We start from the raw sequence: 18,506 nt of genomic DNA, 5'->3' as shown, positions 1-18,506 counted from the left end.
GAAAAAGTTATTAAACTGTATAATAAAACAAAGCTTTTACTCATTATTAAAAAAAAACATCAAAACTAGGGTTTATCAAAACATTTGTTTGTGATCCAAAGGAAGTTAAGTTATGATTTATCTTTTTTAAGACAAAATGTATTGTTGCATGTTAAATTTCAACAACTAGCTTGATAAATATCTTTTCCTCTTTTTCTGCTTGATGGTGATAATTTTCATTTTCGCCTCTTTGCTCATTTTTGTTCGCAACCAAGAAAACAAACGGCGCCTGTCAAATGCATTAGTTCAGTCAACATAATTCTTCACAAAAATGAAGCGGAACAAAATGTCTCAAAAATCAGCCATGTGACGTCATAAAAATATAAAAATGAGGGAGATGAGAGGAGAAGTGGAAAAGAAAAAGTGAAAAAGCCCCCCCCCCCCAATTTGCTTGGGGGGGGATAATTACCACCCCTGAAATCTGTTGGCAGGTGTAAATTCCCCCCCTCCCCCAAAAATAATTTACCCCCAGGGTAAAATTTATGGGGTGGGGGGGGGGGGTAATTTAATAATGTAAAAAGGTAAAATGTAAAAAGGGGGGAGAGGTTGGGTGTTATTGAAATATTAGCCAGCTGGAAGAAACATTTTATTAGTGTCCGAAAATCTGTTTAAAAAGTTTACAACTATGGCACATTGACATCTATTTTATCCGTTAAAATAGTAAAACGACACACTTTAGAGAGCATTATTTTTGAGGTCCCTAAGGCCATGCAAATTATAACAAATCATTTTTTAAATTTGAATTGATGGACAGTTAAAAAACTAAAAAATAAGCCAGGTTTTGACTCAAAAACACACAAATAGCAATTTTTTAATAAAAAACATAAAAAATTATTTCTGAGATCTAATGTCTGCCAGTTTTGTAAAGACATATGTTCAAAATTAATGACATACTCATTAGAATGTCTCTAGCTTTCACGTCCCTGGGTGGTTGAGAGACATAACATGTTAAATTATAAATTTTACCCAGGTATCTACAGGGGTAAAACAATCGCCGTAACATTTCCAATGTCAATACACAAAATCATTCTGTAGATTACAATTAGTGGTTGATACGTATGGGCACTTAAATCAACAAACCAACCAATTAAAATTCATTGAAAGTCCCCAATGTTGTTCAGTCAATCAGAAACGAATCAGAAAATGTTTTTATAAAACTTTGGGGACTTGAATAATAAACAGCCCATTGTCCCCTCTCTCTCTCTCTCTAAATTTTACCAGATTTAAGAAATAAATGTAAATATGATGACTGTATTCCTGATATCCAGAACTAATTGTATTTCTGAACATAATCTTTGTAGCTCCGCATCTGCCTGTAAGGAAATTTTAAATTTGCTTTCATTAAAATAATAGTATGGATTCAAAAACAGATTAATTTCCGCAGGATTAAGACCGGTTCCAACCCAACAAAACTGGTAGAAATCTTAAAATTTCTGTATCCATCTCACTTTCTCCGACGGTTATGCTACAAAAGACATATTTTATGCAAGCAGGTTTCGTGATTTTTTATATTTTTTATGTCTTATTTATGTCTTACTTTTTACAATTTTTTGTGCATCGCTACTTATGGATGTTGTGAACTTATTTTTCTCTGATAATCTATGCTCTATATGATTGACTGACAATTTCAAACAGCTTTGATACTATTGGATATAATCGTCTTTGTAGGTAGGTTAAAGACAAATTTAACTATCCTGAATTTCACTGATGTTATCAACAGCGAGACCAATGAGCATGTTGATGAGAACAATACTCATAACAATGATAAAGATGATGACCAGAGCAATTAGGACTGGTTGGAACTGAAGACTCTCCCTGGATTCTGCACTGAATAACTCTGCAAATTCCACTTCTCCTGAAATAAAAGATATTAACAATATTTGTGCTTTACCTTAGAGAGCTTAAGGAGCACATAACCCACCCCCCTCCCCTGTAAGGGCTTAAATCTAAGTAGGGTCATTATTATCTTTCGCTTTACCTCAAATGTGGGCCCTAACCCTGCTTATTATAATAAAAGCAAACAGGGTGTTTCAAAGAGAAATGTCAATTTTAAAAACTTAATTATGCATAGAAAAAAAACAATTATACAAAATGCTTTATATATTTGGAAAACATGTTTTGGAACATTTATGTTTCAATTATTAAAAATGATTGTTTCAACAAATTATGCTTTGAAAACCGGTTTTTCCAAGGGCCTTATTTAAGAAGATTTATGGATCAAAAGGTTGTGCAAAAAATGCAGATATTTTTAAAATTCAAATTACACGACTTGTGTTAATAGCAGAAAAAATGTTATGATTACCTGTAGAGTCGCCATAAATTCTAGTTTTTGGGAATATTTAAGTATGTACCTTTTTGTGCTATTTGTAGTTTAGGAGCTAGGTTGAAAAATGTGAGAAGAAGATCAAAAGTTTTAATTAAGTTGGAATCACGTAACTCCTATACTATACCTAGCACAGGAATGGTTATTATGCATTAAAAACTAGAGCTTATGACAATTCTAACGGTATGCATGCATAACATTTTTCTATCATTAACACAAGCTGTGCAATTTGTATTTAAAAATGTGCGCATTTTTATACAACCTTTAAATCCATAAATCTTCTAAAATAAGGCTTGTGGAAAAACGGTTTTTAAGGCATAATTTGTTGAAATAATCATTTTTTAACAATTGGAACACAAATGTCCCAAAACAGATTTTCAAAATATATAAAACATTTGCATAATTGTTTTTTTTTTCTATGCATATTAAGTTTTTAAGAATAAAATTTCTCTTGAAACAACCTGTATTTTCTATTTAGTACCTTTGATATTATAAGATATTATCTAATACATCCATGAAAGTGAAGCTCTTAAATCATACGGTATAACAACAAACGAACATCAACACTTGTAAAAATGATTTGCATTTAAGAAAAATGTGCTTATGAACTACAGATTTTATAATATGCTTTTTAGGACAAGAAAAAGTCATTTCACTTCTTGAAGGAAGGAATAAGGGTTAATGTTTTTACTCAATTTGATATCTAAACACTTAATTAACTAAAAAAGGTTCTGTTGCAAAGCTACTCTATAATTCACTTTATCTGTCTGTGAGTCCGTTTCTATTGGGAAAATGCGATTTTCTCGGCTGCTATGGAAAATCTTTGAAAATCTTTTTTTTTATGTTTCAGAAAGGTTTCGTGATTTCTAAGAATTATTGCACATTCATCAACTGAACATCTTCTCTGTCTGTAGATCGTTTTATCTGTTTGCTTCGCTACTTATGGATGTTGTCATCCTTGTTCTCTCTTCATTTTTGTATAAAATAAGGGCTGTGCCGGATATCCGGCCATTTTCAATATCCGGGCGCATACCGGATTTTGAAACTTGAAATTTACCGGATATCTGGCTAAAAAAGTATCCGTCCCAACCCTATCTCAAATCATTTCACCTGTGAACATTAGAATGGTTTTAAGGAAAGCAAATCTGAAGTCAGAGAAGGCATCATTCTCTCTCAACAGGATGTAGAAACTCATACAGAAGGCCAGGATAAAGATAATGATCATGGCGCACAGCTTGATCACAATGTAGAGGATCTTAAAGAACATGATGATGAACACCCCATAGAAGGAGTAGAACTTGAAGTATCTGAGTATGTTGAGTGTTGAAACAGCAAGCAAGATTGCACACACAGGCCATTTGTAGCTCACTGAGTCACTACATTCATCAACCTAGGCAACAAGAGAAGCAGCTTATAGTGCCTATAAAAAAAAATTACGCCATACAATACAAATGACCAATGACCACTAGACAAGTATACATTTTTATTGAGCAGTGGTAAAATAAATACTGGCCTATCATTGGTCATTTATATTGTATGACGTCTTGTTTTTAAAGGCTCTATAAGCTGCTTCTAACAAGAAACAACATTTGTAATGAAAAACAATAATATAACAGGTATAATATTACTAATCCTTATAAGAATTTTTCAATGAGGGAAATAAGATAAAAAGATTGATATGCCATGTGCAGCAACATCTAGGTATAATTTTCATATTTTATAAGATATCTTTAAAACAAGGATGACAACATCCATAAGTAGCGAAGCACAAATTGTGGATTGGAATACGTAGAAGTAGATTTAAAGTGTGTTTATTAAAATCAAGAATAGATTTATTGGAGAAAATAACACAAAACATTGTTTTATTTTGTATGATGAAGACGGTTAAAGTAAATTACATACTAGGGAAAAAATATTTTGAAACTGTTAATGCAAAAATTTTTAAAATTGGACTAAAAATACCAAAGATATGGGCAAATATGTCAAACATATAAAAATAGCCAAAAACCTGCTAAAAGGCAGTTTGGCCGCCATTGTTTCTTTTCTTAAAACGCCAGAAATTTAATTTTAATATCTTTAACTGACAAATTTTTGAAAATTGGACCATAAACACCAAAGATATGGGTAAAATTGTGAAAAATATAAAATAGCCAAAAACCTGCAAAAAGGCAGTCTGACTGTCATTGTTGTTTTCTTCAAACGACAGGAAATTTAATTTTGATATCTTTAACTGAAAAAAATTCGAAAATCGGACTATAAACACCAAAGATATGGGGAAAAATGTGAAAAATATAGAAATAGCCAAAAACCTGCAAAAAGGCAGTCTGACCGTCATTGTTGTTTTCTTCAAATGACGGGAAATTTAATTTTGATATCTTTCTTTAACTAAAAAAAATTTGAAAATCGGACCATATATAAATACCAAAGATATAGGGAAAATTTGGAAAATATAAAAATATAAATATAGCCTAAAACCTGCTAAAAAGCAGTCCGACCGACATTGATGTTTTATAGTTTATTGTGCTCCTTATTGATGGGAATGTTGTCAAAAAAATTTAAGCTCTCTATCTTTTATAGGAGCCGAGAAAATCACGTTTCCCCCAATTCATTAATTACGGACGGACAGACGGACGGACATTGTGAATTATAGAGTAGCTTCGCTACTAAAAAGGGATTTAGTTTCTCTAACCTATATAGCCGATTCTTTGAATCTATTTGTTTATATTGTTTCTTAAGTTTCAGACCTGTAATTAGTTTAACCCATTTTTTAGTAGCGAAGCTACTCTATAATTCACAATGTCCGTCCGTCCGTCTGTCCGTCTGTCCGTCCGTCCGTCTGTCCGTCCGTCTGTCCGTCCGTCCGTCCGTCCGTCCGTCCGTAATTAATGAATTGGGGGAAACGTGATTTTCTCGGCTCCTATTCAAGATAGACAGCTGAAATTTTTTGACAACATTCCCATTATTTAGGAGCACAATTAACTATAAAACATCAAGGGCGGTCGGACCGCTTTTTAGCAGGTTTTAGGCTATTTTTGTATTTTTCACATTTTTCTCCATATCTTCAGTGTTTATGGTCCGATTTTCAAAATTTTTTCAGTTATTGATATCAAAATTAAATTTCCTGTCGTTTACAGAAAACATCCATGACGGCCACACTGCCATTTTGCAGGTTTTAGGCTATTTTTGTATTTTTCACATTTTCACCATATCTTCAGTGTTTATGGTCCAATTTTCAAAATTTTTTCAGTTATAGATATAAGAATTTAATTTCCCGTCGTTTAAAGAAAACAACCCTGACGGCCAGACTGCCTTTTTGCAGGTTTTATGCTATTTTTATATTTTTCACATTATTCTCCATATCTTCAGTGTTTATGGTCCGATTTTCAAAAATTTTTCAGTTATAGATATCAACAATATCAATAGAAAACAACCGTGGCGATCAGACTGCCTTTTATCAGGTTTTTGGCTATTTTTATATGTTTTACATATTTCCCCATATATTTGGTGTTTTTGGTCCAATTTTCGATCTTTTTTGGGATATCAGTATCAAAATAATTTTTCTTATTGTTATGAGAATCTTTTATGTAATCTACTTTGACCGTCGTCATCATTTAAAATAAAACAAGGTTATTTTCTCCTATAAATCTATTCTTGATTTTAATAAGTACACTTTAAATCTACTTTTACGTATTTTCATCCACGATTTTTTGTGCTTCGCTACTTATGGATGTTGTCATCCTTGTTTATTTTGTCAATTGTATAATGAAGACAATTACCTCGTGATAAACCAAGTACCATGAGAAAACAGAAATATAGATGGATAATTTCAATGCCAACGTTGTTCTGTATTTCTTACAACTAGTGAACTTAGATAACTCAAAGTTGAAGCAGAGAATTATGAAGAACATGCTCAAACCCTTGATTGTTGTTATGGTTGGAAGAAACCAGTTTTCCAAGCCAACACATAGCTCTTTAGTAGCTGTTTCATTCAGAGTTTTGTTGGCAGATTTTATTTTTGCATCTTTCAGTGTGAGAAAAGAGTATGCTGAAAAAGTAACCAGAAACAGTGTGTAAATAACAGCTTCAAAAATAAATAGACACCTGCCATAAGTGCTCCACTTAAATTTAGTCAAGGCAATTGTCAATGGATGTTTCAACAAGTTTTCTTGTCTCTCATTTAACATGAGCTCCATGGGATGAATCATTTTGGATAAATCAGTGCTTTCTTCATAGTTATTTTCAAGATAATCATCATCATCAATAAAATCAAACTCTGAGGTTTCACTTTTAGACTTTATCAAGTAATTGTCTTCTATAAATTCAATTGAGAAAAAAAGATCTCCATTTCTTTCATTAGAACATCTGTCAAGAACCATTTCAGCAAGATCCGGGTAGTTTTTTATTAAAATTCTTATTGGAGTTGTTAAGATTTTTTCACTTTCTTTATCCAAAAAAGCTGCTCTTAATGATTGTTCCCATGATGAACTTGAAAGAATAACTTCAACAACTGATTTTTTGTCATTCTCAAGTGCCAGCTGCATGGTAGTTTTTCCTTCAAGATCTCTAACAGTTATATCTGCACCTTCATCAAGTAGAATTTTTACAATATCATGGTGACCATTTTTAGCTGCCAAATGCAATGGATTGTTAGGTAAAGTCATTGATTCGTTGTTTTCATTGGAATTGTTAGAAGAAGATGTTCTAATTAAGACATATCCACTTGATAATAGTATTTTGATACATTCTTTGCTTCCAGCTTCAGCAGCACAATCAAGTGGAGTTTTAAAGTGAGCATTGAAAGGTGTTAGTTCAAGATTCTTTTCAAGCAACAATTGGAGACTTACTGGTTGATTATGTTTGGCAGCAAGATGGGAGGCAGTGTTACCATCTTTGGCAAGCTGATAAACTGATTCTGGAAATGCATTGATAATTTCACTCATCAGCTCTATGTTGCCACTCTTAGTTGCTATATGAAAAGGACTTTCTTCATAATCATTTTTAACTTTAAGAAGTTGAGCATATTCATCCTTTGAAATGAAAGCTTTTAATATTGACCAAATTTCTTTCAGATTACCAACTCTAGCAGCTATATGCAAAGGATTTTCTTCCATAAAATCATTATCATTAAGAAGTTCATAAATTCTGTCTTTAGTAATTTTATTTAAGATATCATCAAGCAATTGAAGCTTATTGTGTTCCACAAGAATATGAATGAGATTTTGACCATGGTTGTTTTTAACATCAATCATCGCCCCAGCTTCATTTAAAACATTAAATACAGACTCATCACCTTTTATAAGGGCTGCCATTATGGGTGTTTGATAATAATTGTCTTTGCAGTTCAGTCTTGTACATGACCTTGGCTGAAGGTTGATTTCATCTCTAATTAGCGCATTTACTGCTTCTTTATGTCCATTTTCAGAGGCTATGTGGAGAGGTGTCTGTCCTTTGGAATTTTCAGAATTAACATCTGCTCCATGATCAAGAAATATGTTGATGAATGTTGTCAGATTTCTTCTAGCTGCCCTATGCAAAGCAGTTTCTCCAGATTCATTTTTCTGTTTCAGTTGAGTTTCAAGATAACCTAATTCTTTCAGCATTTGAACTATATCAATAGAGCCACCATATACAGCAAGATGTAGAACTGTAGACTTGCCAATGTCCTTATGCTGCATCAGTTCTTTGTATGATTCTTTGTCAAATTTCCTAATCACTTCAACAACATTAGCATATCCATTAAGAGCAGCCTTATGTATTGCATTCTGATGAAAATTGCAGATACATTTTATGTCAGCATCATGTCTTAGTAGATAATCAGCAATGTATGCTTTGCCCTCAAGAGCAGCTTTGTGCAAAGGAGTATTTCCCAGTTTGTCTCTGAGATCAATTTTGGAAAAATTGGCAGCAGAGTTGTCCAAAATAAACTTGACAGCAGTGATGTTTCCTTTAGTAGCAGCATGATGGAGACCTGAGGAACCTGACCAGTCCTGATTGTACAGATCAAACTTGTTTCCAGAAGCAAGAGCTTTCAGTATGTCTAGTGTTACATCTTGGTCCACACAGGGACCTACAAACAAGAAAGAAAAGTCAGTTGAAATTTTTGTTAACAAAATTATTTAGATTATAACGTTATTTCATGCTTTTTTCATGCGTTATTCCTGGTAATGAGTCAAACATTATATTTCTTTTGATATACTTACTTTAATTATACCAATAAAAACAACTTTCTGTTATTCCCGATCTAATTATTAAATTATGAAAACCAAAAATTTTCTACTATTAGTTTGGGGGAGAAAAACCAAACTTGGAATTGAGGTAAAAAATTTGAAATTGGTTCAAAGTTGATATAATTCAATTTTCTTATTAAGGAGATTATTATTCTGAATCCAATGACTGTTCTCTTCCTAGGTATCTGCAGGCAAAATGGAATGGAGTCGCTCCATTTGGATTCCTGGTGTTTACATCTGCACCCAACAAAACTAATTGCTTCACTACATCAGCTTGTCGACCTCTGTTGGTGTATTATTGTCAAACTAATAATCAATGCATTTCCAGATACGCCTAGTTTTTATCCATTAGGCTCTTCCCTATTTTGTGGAAAAAAAACCTATTAAGAGAAACTTTTCAAATAGCACCTTCCCACCTAAATTAGTAAGTTTTGTGTTTGTGTAATGTGTATGTTTGTCTGTCCAGTAAGATCTCATGAGCAGCTGGACGAAAAGTGTCTCAACCATGACACTTTGGTTGAGTATGACTTCCGAATTAGCGGGAAGTTCTCGAGATCTGTTGGCGAACATACAAACCCCCAATACCAGGAACCATCAAGTTTCAACAGCAGGTTTGATTATAGATTTATTGATGAAATTATTTCAAAGTCCTGAAATTACAAAATCAATTAGTTCATAATTCCAGTTATTTATAACCACGTAATCTTAATTGCTTTTTAAAAATCATTTTTCTCTACGGTTAAGAATCTTTGGAAACTTTGGCTTTAAAGGAAAATTATTTGGTTTAATAAATCATTGTTAAATGCAAAAATAAAGGCACATAAAAAATACTAAAACATATATTAATCATTATTAAGTTTCATGTTTAGCTGGCTAAAGCCTTTTTAAAACTACATATAATCGTCCTATACACCATTCTTCTTAATAAAATTAACAAATTCTACCTGAAGTTCTTATGGTTTCAAATCCCTGGTATACTAGGGTCGTTCACGCACTATGAGACCAATGATAGGCCCAATTTTGTTCTCCGAAATCTTCACACACTCATGTCTCATTCCAAAGTAAGAAACGTGGGCGCATATAAACAATCCATACCGCGTCACTTTATGAAAGGAAAGTCAAAAAAGACGATATTTGCGCTTAATTCTAGGATAATGATAAGGAATTAATTTCGAACTTGATAAACACAAAGCTTCCTCGAAAAGAGGTTAAGACACACCCCCCGTTTGAAAGTCAAATTAACTTCCTTAACGAGATTCAAGGTTTTTTTGCGCTGAGCACTAGCAACATTTCTCACTAAACTCAACTCACCATAATCACATGAGAATGGCCACATCCCAAAAAACGTGACAATTTTTGCTCCTAACTAAATGAAACCCCGTGAAATGCATACACAATATTATACTCCTCACTAGGACTCATAATACCTCACATTTTAGGATAGAAGGATGGGGATTGGTTTGTACCATACAATATTCCAGGCACATGACACTCACAAGATCACATACACAAATCCTAAAATGGATAATCCTATTAATCATGATGTTGCAAATATAACAACTTATACTAAATAATAATCATTTCATAATCAATAGGTAATAAATCATTATTAATAAATCAATAAGTACCTACGAAATCAGGTTGAAATGTAAACAATAATGGTAAAATAAAACGAAATAAATCTTAGACAAGAAAATTAAGATTTATAGGTACTTAAAATTAAATTTGTTAAGCATCAAAAAGAGTAGTAAGAAAAAATATTTCAAAATCCTTGGGCAGAAAGTTTTTCAAACTTAATGAATAAGAACTGTACTATCTTAATCAACAATAAAACTTTTTAATACTTAAAGAATAGCAAATAATAATATTTTCGTTAGAATTTTCATCGAAATTATGAAAAAAAAATACCAATTTTTCTTTGTAAAAAATATGAGACTTTAAATATGAATTTTCAATCATTCCTTGATCTGAATAAAAATGTTTTACTTGATTGAAATTCATATATAATTTTTAAAAAATCTGCTAAAAAAATACTTGATTTTTTTTCTTAGAATAAATATCGAATCACGCAACCTCGACACATTTATTCTTTTTGGTAAACTTTTCAGGTAAGTTTTATAATGAATTGTACTTTTGAAAAGAAATTAAACTCAATAAAATTAAATTTGAGCATATGAAATAGAATAAAAATTAATCGCATTTCGCTTGATTCTTATTTTAGGCATAAAAATAGGCATATGAAAATGTAGCTTTTTACTAAAAAAAATGTTCTTAGTTTTCATAAAATAAGAATCAATTATTAATCATGATTTTTTTTTAACCGCTTTTATTTTAATATCTGCGATAAAAATGAAGGAAAGGTTAATTTAAAATATGCATAGTTTATCTTAAATTAACTCTGTGATATTCATATAAATAATATTCAATATTTTAATAATATCATACATCGTGTTCATTATTATAATGCTTAATAGAAAATAGAGTCTACATTTTTAAACATGAACGAAAATATATGTACCTAGGAATAATTGCTATAAAATACTTTCTCAAGGTTTAAAATTGTCCGAAGTCGCTAGGTACATATATTACTACGAATCTCTGCTCTCGGAATGAAGAAAAATCTTTACGCGTGGATTATTAGGAATCCTTGCCTCCGGAGTGAAAGAAAAACCTTTATTTGCTTACAAATTAAAACAATTATCTTGATTTTTTGCGATAATCTTTTTAAAATAATAATAAGAAATATTTTAAACGTTATCATAATAATTTTACATGTTGTGTTCTTTACTTTAATGCATTATCTCATATGAGAATCTGAGAATTAACATTTTTTAAGCAAAAGTGAACCATGAAAAAAAATACTTTTCGAGGTATTTTAAATTCTGCAAAAATCATTTGGTAGTTAACACACGAACTTTTGCTTTTCAAAATCATACTTAAAGAAACAAAATCTTTTAAAATCTGCTTTAAAAGTCTAAACAGTTTTGTAGAATTTTTGCTTAGGTATGAACAATAAAATTAGTTGAATAATGAATACTTATTCTTTACAGAACCCATTTTGGTTCCCTTCACAAGCCTAATATATAACTTGTAATATTTTTTCTTTAAAGATCATTTTCACATAAATAGTTTATGTTGTAGATTAGATATGTGTGGTTTGAAATTTTTCAATGACTTTCTGGCGGCAACACCCGCCATATTTCCACCCGCCATTTGCAGGCCTCTTACCCTGTGTCGGGCGGCAAGGTTGGCAGCAGCCAAGTCGATTCTTGATTCATGACAGCACCAGGGCAAGTAATAAAAGTGTGACTGTCATAAAACTTAGAATCATCTACCGGCTTTTGTCCGGCCGGAACCGAAACTCCCGTCGGCTCTTGTCCGGCCAGAACCGAATTTCTTATCGGCTCTTGCCCAGCTGGAACCGAAACTCCCGTCGGCTCTTGTCCAGCTGGAACCAAAACTCTGATCGGCTCTTGTCCAGCCGGAACCGAAACTCCCGTCGGCTCTTGTCCGGCTGGAACCGAATCATTCAGCGGCTCAATACCCGCCGTAACAATATTCTCAACGGCTACAGTATCGTTACCAATATCATCAGGAATAACTGCAGCACAACTAACATCATTATCAATATTAGCCACGGCAACACCCACCGTAGCCATGTTGTCAACGGCTGCGGCACTAGCAGAACCAAAAGGTTCATCAGCAGCGTTACAAGCAGAACCAACAGGTTCAATAATAGCAGCTACGGCAGACCCAACCGGTTCATTATCAACAGCTACGGCAGAACCAACCGGCTCATTATCAACAGCTACGGCAGTACCAACCGGTTCATTATCAACAGCTACGGCAGTACCAACCGGCTCATTATCAACAGCTACGGCAGTACCAACCGGCTCATTATCAACAGCTACGGCAGAACCAACCGGCCACGCACTCTCATCAACAGCTACGGCAGCTTTATATGCAGATTTCTGCTGACCAGCTCCATAGTCAGCACTTGTACAGATAAAACCACTACCAAAAATGGTTCGCCACAACATAGACTGGCCCACTTTCTGGTAGGTTGATGGAAACACGTCAGGATGTGTATTTCCAATGATGATATCTAAGCCTCCACTAATATATGTAAATCTTTCTGGCGGCATCTTAAATATCTCGGCGGCGGTTTCCGGATGGACCGAGCGCATCTCGTTGCCACCTCCGAAGTTAGGCATAACAGCTGCCTCAAATTCTCTCAAATTACCATCCCTGTCCTTCAGATAGAACACCACATTGCGGCAGGATGATTCACTACCGTCAGCAACAGAAATGTTTGTATATCTGCCGGTAGATTTCAGCTTCAACTTGTGGGACATCTTCTCAGATATAAGTGGTAGATTCGCACCAGAATCAAACATGACGGCGGCATGGCAGGCGCCGCCGCCAGGTGCTACAACTGGAACTATTTGCAGCAGCAAGGTACATGTGCTAGGCGCAGAACTTGATTTGTAGACTGTATTCACACTAGCACTAGCCTCATGCAACATACGACTATGATAACCGTCGCAATTATTGGTGCCACAGACACCAAGCTTATCCGATTTATTACAATTGTCAGCAGCATGACCATCACACAGGCAGAGTTCACACAACTTATTCTGCTGGACAACTTTTTTTCGGTCAACAACATCCATCTTCTTAAATGTGGGACAACGGAAAATAGGATGTTTATCCTCGCAATTTTCAATAGGACATGCACTATTCCACTTGGAAGTTTTGTCCTTTCCAACCCATCCATTCTCATTGTCACTGCGGCCAGACACTTGCGCGGCGGCAGCTCTGTCACGATTTCTCTTGCCGGCGCTAGTGTCATAGGACATATCACCGGCCAACATTGCTCCCCTGGTCCTCTCCAGCAGTTCTACAATCTTCTGGATGTTTGGTTGGTTCATGCTACCTAGCTCCATCATAATTTTCTCTCTCAAATTTTCAGGGCACTTGTCTTTAAAAATATGAATAAGAGTTAGGTGGTTGTAATCCTTAGCTGCAGAACCAACAATGGCTTCTACTTCCTGCATCATGCTCTTGAAGGTAGCAATTGCACTAACCACGTCCACAGGTTTATCCACAGGTTTCATCTTGTTCAGCTTAGTTAAAATCCTCATGAACCGGCGAGTGTTTGATAAAAACATCTGATCGAGAAACGACCATTGTTCATTATGATCTCTAATCGCTGACACTTGCTTGCGTAGTTCCGGGTTGGTTATCACCTTCTCCATACACAACATCAGACTTAACCTCTGGTCAGCAAATCCGTAACCAGAGCATAGATCCTTAAAGACCTGTTTAAAGTTTGGGTAATCCGTGTCAGTACCGTCGAAAGACGGCAGCAAACTGTTGTCCCAGCGCCCATACTGCGGGTTGGAACTCCGAATGTCCACGGCAGACATACTTCTGGAGAGCATGGCAGGTGTCCCACTCTCATCCAAGTTAGATGAACGACGTTCCATCTCTCTAAGCCTTCGGTACATATCACGTACTTCTTGGCGCAACTCCACGGAAATTTTAAGCACTCCCATGTCCATCTTCACCTTCTCAATGACGTTGAGGTTCCTGGCGACAGTGCTTGACCTCGCGTCGTCTGAATCATTGTCAAGCCAGTACAGAATTTTTGTACACTGCTCCAACGACGCATAAACTTTATCTGCAACAGTTTTCTGCTCACTAGCTTCATCCAAATCACGCTTGAACTCGCGCAGCTCACTAGTCTCCACGGCAGGTTTTAGACTTTTTATTAGGTCAGATTGGTCCTTGACCTCACTAAAAATGTCACGAATTGATTTTACATTCACATTTTCACATGAACTAAAACTTTGGCAGGCTTTTAGATTGTCATAAAACACATTTAACTGTTCGTCAAACACTTCTAGCCTTTCACTGCCAATAGCGATAGCTCGCTCAATTTTCTGCTTTTTGGTTAGTGGCATATTGATTCACTAGGTACTTATTTCACAGAAAAAATTGTCACAGTTTATTGCATCAATAATTCACTGGATGCTATTGATCTCTTGATGAATGCTAACGCCTATTCATCAGATACTTTGAAATTGCTTGTGCAGCTCCTTCAACCATCAGGTTATTTGAAATTTGCTAATGCCTAAACTTCAACCTTCACTTCTTTGAAATTCGCTTGTGCAGCTCCTTCAAACTCCAATCATTTGAAATTGTCTCAACCATGACACTTTGGTTGAGTATGACTTCCAAATTAGCGGGAAGTTATCGAGATCTGTTGGCGAACATACAAACCCCCAATACCAGGAACCATCAAGTTTCAACAGCAGGTTTGATTATAGATTTATTGATGAAATTATTTCAAATTACAAAATCAATTAGTTCATAATTCCAGTTATTTATAACCACGTAATCTTAATTGCTTTTTAAAAATCATTTTTCTCTACGGTTAAGAATCTTTGGAAACTTTGGCTTTAAAGGAAAATTATTTGGTTTAATAAATCATTGTTAAATGCAAAAATAAAGGCACATAAAAAATACTAAAACATATATTAATCATTATTAAGTTTCATGTTTAGCTGGCTAAAGCTTTTTTAAAACTACATATAATCGTCCTATACACCATTCTTCTTAATAAAATTAACAAATTCTACCTGAAGTTCTTATGGTTTCAAATCCCTGGTATACTAGGGTCGTTCACGCACTATGAGACCAATGATAGGCCCAATTTTGTTCTCCGAAATCTTCACACACTCATGTCTCATTCCAAAGTAAGAAACGTGGGCGCATATAAACAATCCATACCGCGTCACTTTATGAAAGGAAAGTCAAAAAAGACGATATTTGCGCTTAATTCTAGGATAATGATAAGGAATTAATTTCGAACTTGATAAACACAAAGCTTCCTCGAAAAGAGGTTAAGACAAAAAGTTTAACAATTTTTAAAGTAGATTAATTATAGCAGGCTCTGTGTGAAAATGTGGGAATAGTTATTTCTCGCATTGTATTATAAACACTAAACAGCCCCGAAAGCCGAAGGCACGGGCTAAAAAACTAGTTTTAATCCTATTATTGTACATTTTTATATTCGTAGAAAGCTGGATATAATATGATGCTAGTTTTTTCGTATGGATGAGAACCGGTTCCTATCCAACAGATTCGAATAAATACGAGAAAAGGAAATAAAGTTTTTAAGCCACCAAGAAAAAATATTATTTTTGTCTAAAAACTTAAATATGGGACTTGACAATGATATTTGTTTGACAACAATTCCTGACAGCATGATGTAGAAGGCTGTGCTTATTCTGATCCAACTTGTTTACCTTGTCTCGTAGGTCGTCTTTGTACTAGGTAAAATCAAGTATTATTTTCCAGGGATCTAAAGGGATAAGCCAATGACCGATAGATTGATGTAGATCCCCAATGATTTTTTACAGGCACTACAAACAGCTTCCTTAAATCTGATAATAAATTGGCTAAAACCATAACAGTAAAGTTTATTTAAAAAAGAGAGCCACTTCTTTTGAGTAGTTGTTTAGATCTAGAGCTACAGACAAAAATAAACTTACTACTTTATATAATAGGATAGACTTCATTATTTTGTTTACCTTTTTCAGGAAGCACAATAGGTTTCCTTGTTCCAGAATATGAAATAGATTTAGTTTTGCTATGGCCTGATCTGATTTCTTCACTAACTCAAGAGTTGACCTGCAAATAAGAGGCGTGCACAAGGTTTTGCTAGAAGGGGTGTAAAGTTGCTGAAAAAAGTGGAAGGCTATACACATCAAGGTGAGTGTGGACTCCCCACCCAATTTTTTAGTTAAATTTTTCAACTTAAATTTAAAATGGGGGGCACCCCTCCAAAAGAAAAATACCCCTCCAAAATTTTTTTTCCTTAATCTTTTTAAAAGCAAAGCTTTTCTATAAATAGGGTCGGTCCGTCCGTCCGTCCGAGATAGATAGTTTTTTTCGTTAATTTAGGCATGTTAGAATTGTCCTATCGATTTCAAACTTTGCATGGTCATTCCTGTAGTAGTTTAGTACGATTTAGAAAGCGTAGATAAACTCTGTAATCATTACCAAAATGTCCGTACGTCCATTTTAAACATGTTGATTTTCTACTTTTTTAACAACTAATTTTTATGTGATTTAATTATCCGTTTGGTCTGATTTTTGGTATATAGATTCCTGGGACAACAAAGTAAAATATTATAAGCGAAGCAACTCTATAATCAAGTCCAAAAAATGTAAGTATGTCCATTAACATTATCCTGTATCAAGCAGATTTTCAACAAATCTACTTACAATTTTGCTTCGATTCTTATACTTTTATATTCTGATTATTCAGTTCTGACACTATACAAGCGTTAACGTCCGTTTGTCCTATCGTTTCAGTGCTTCGCTATTATGGATGTTGTCATCCTTGTTAAATATGAAATTGGGTTATCGAATTTTCAAATCCCCCTCTTCAAGTCCCCCTTTAGGTCATTAGGAGCGTAGCCGACATGTTTAAGAAGAAAGGAATAGTTAATACATTATCCTTTTACTAAAGTAACAGGATTTCTGTTTGTCTGTGTGTTTGTACCGAAGGATCTGGCTAACCACTGAACCGATCGAGTTCTCCTTAACAGGATAGCTTCTCATAACTATTTTGGGGGAGGGTACCACTACCCTCCCAAGAGAAATCACAAAAAAATCGAAATTTTTTTTATGAAGAGACTTGATTGCAACATAGATAGGTATCGTAAAGACTTAAACGCAACATAGATAGGTAAGGTATTATTTTTAAAGAAAACATCTAAAGTGGTACTTGAGGCCTCTAGGGGCGTAACCACTAGTCAAGAATAAAGTAATTGGAAAATATTAATCAGGAATATAGGAATAGGCAAAATATTGATCATAAATTAAATTTTTTATTTTATCCTTACCCCGACTCTACTTGCATCATTCCAATTTCTCCGCTGCTCTTCCATGGTCGTGGAATATACTCACTTAACTTCTGCATCATCAGATTTAAATTATTTTAGAAATTTTAAAAATAAAAAATATGGTACATTTTTATTCTGAAATGAAATAATTTAGAAAAGACACAAATGCATTGATTTATAATTTAATATTTCCTACTTTGATAGCCTCAAAAAGCCAATAATGAATTCGAAAAACCACGGGATCTTAATTTGGTGTTCCTCTATACCAAACCTTGCTTAATGATTATATTGTCAAACCCTCATCAGAAAACCAACCCTTTGATTGCACTACCTTTGACCTAACTGTTCATGGGCCAAGGCATTCCCAACAATAAATATTTGAGTTGCTCAGCTGACACAGCAGTAGTAGGAATCATTATTAAGGCCTTTAGTTATGACTTGGTGTTTGGGCCGAGATTCATAGCTCCTACCCGACAATGAGCGGATGCGTAACGTGTTACGCAACTGAGCAAAATAAAACACAGCACAACTAACTAAATTAGACATTAGTCACATAATATTTGTGGTATTTTTAATGAGTTGTATTTTTATGCTTTTGCATTTAAATTTGTAAAATACACAAAAGATTTCGAAGAAGCGCAGATACTCTATAACTTAAGTTTGTCCGTACATCCATCCGACTATTTGTGAGTAATAGTTACAAACCAGAGATCTAAAGGAATGCGACAATGGCCGATAAATTGATGTAAATCTCTCCAATGATGATTCACAATATTACAATTTACAATTAGTGTTTGAAACGCTTGGACACTCAACTAAATGAACCAACCAATCAAATTCAATAAAAGTCCCTACAGTTGTTGAGCCAACGAATAAGAAAACATCATTATAAAACTTTTGAATTATGTAATAAACAGTCCACTGCCCCCCCCCCCCCTCCCTGGTTACAAACAGTCGTACAGATGCTCTGTATGTAATATGCATTAATCTAAATATTTT

The 18,506-nt window shown here is 34.3% G+C and overlaps 2 protein-coding genes across 2 annotated transcripts in view; one reads left to right on the top strand and one right to left on the bottom strand.

Moving 5' to 3' along the window:
• LOC145305803 (uncharacterized) overlaps nucleotides 1-18,506 on the top strand; it is a 112,058-nt gene that overhangs the window by 66,383 nt on the left and 27,169 nt on the right. The gene's annotated exons all lie outside the window — the stretch shown is intronic.
• Nucleotides 1,708-17,638, bottom strand: LOC145305589 (transient receptor potential cation channel subfamily A member 1-like). The gene is made up of 7 exons (XM_080147277.1): nucleotides 17,508-17,638; nucleotides 16,188-16,287; nucleotides 15,856-15,926; nucleotides 8,770-8,876; nucleotides 6,139-8,432; nucleotides 3,473-3,752; nucleotides 1,708-1,894 (listed from the first exon to the last, which is right to left on the bottom strand). The coding sequence occupies exons 1-7, from the start codon at nucleotides 17,585-17,587 to the stop codon at nucleotides 1,725-1,727; spliced, it is 3,102 nt and encodes a 1,033-aa protein (XP_080003403.1). The 5' UTR covers nucleotides 17,588-17,638; the 3' UTR covers nucleotides 1,708-1,724.

Source organism: Acartia tonsa, chromosome 14 (assembly GCF_053477335.1).
Source record: "Acartia tonsa isolate MP-2025a chromosome 14, ASM5347733v1, whole genome shotgun sequence".
Taxonomy (NCBI): domain Eukaryota; kingdom Metazoa; phylum Arthropoda; class Copepoda; order Calanoida; family Acartiidae; genus Acartia; species Acartia tonsa.
The sequence above is the reverse complement of the archived record's forward strand: the minus strand, read 5'-3'. Positions and strand labels throughout refer to the sequence as shown.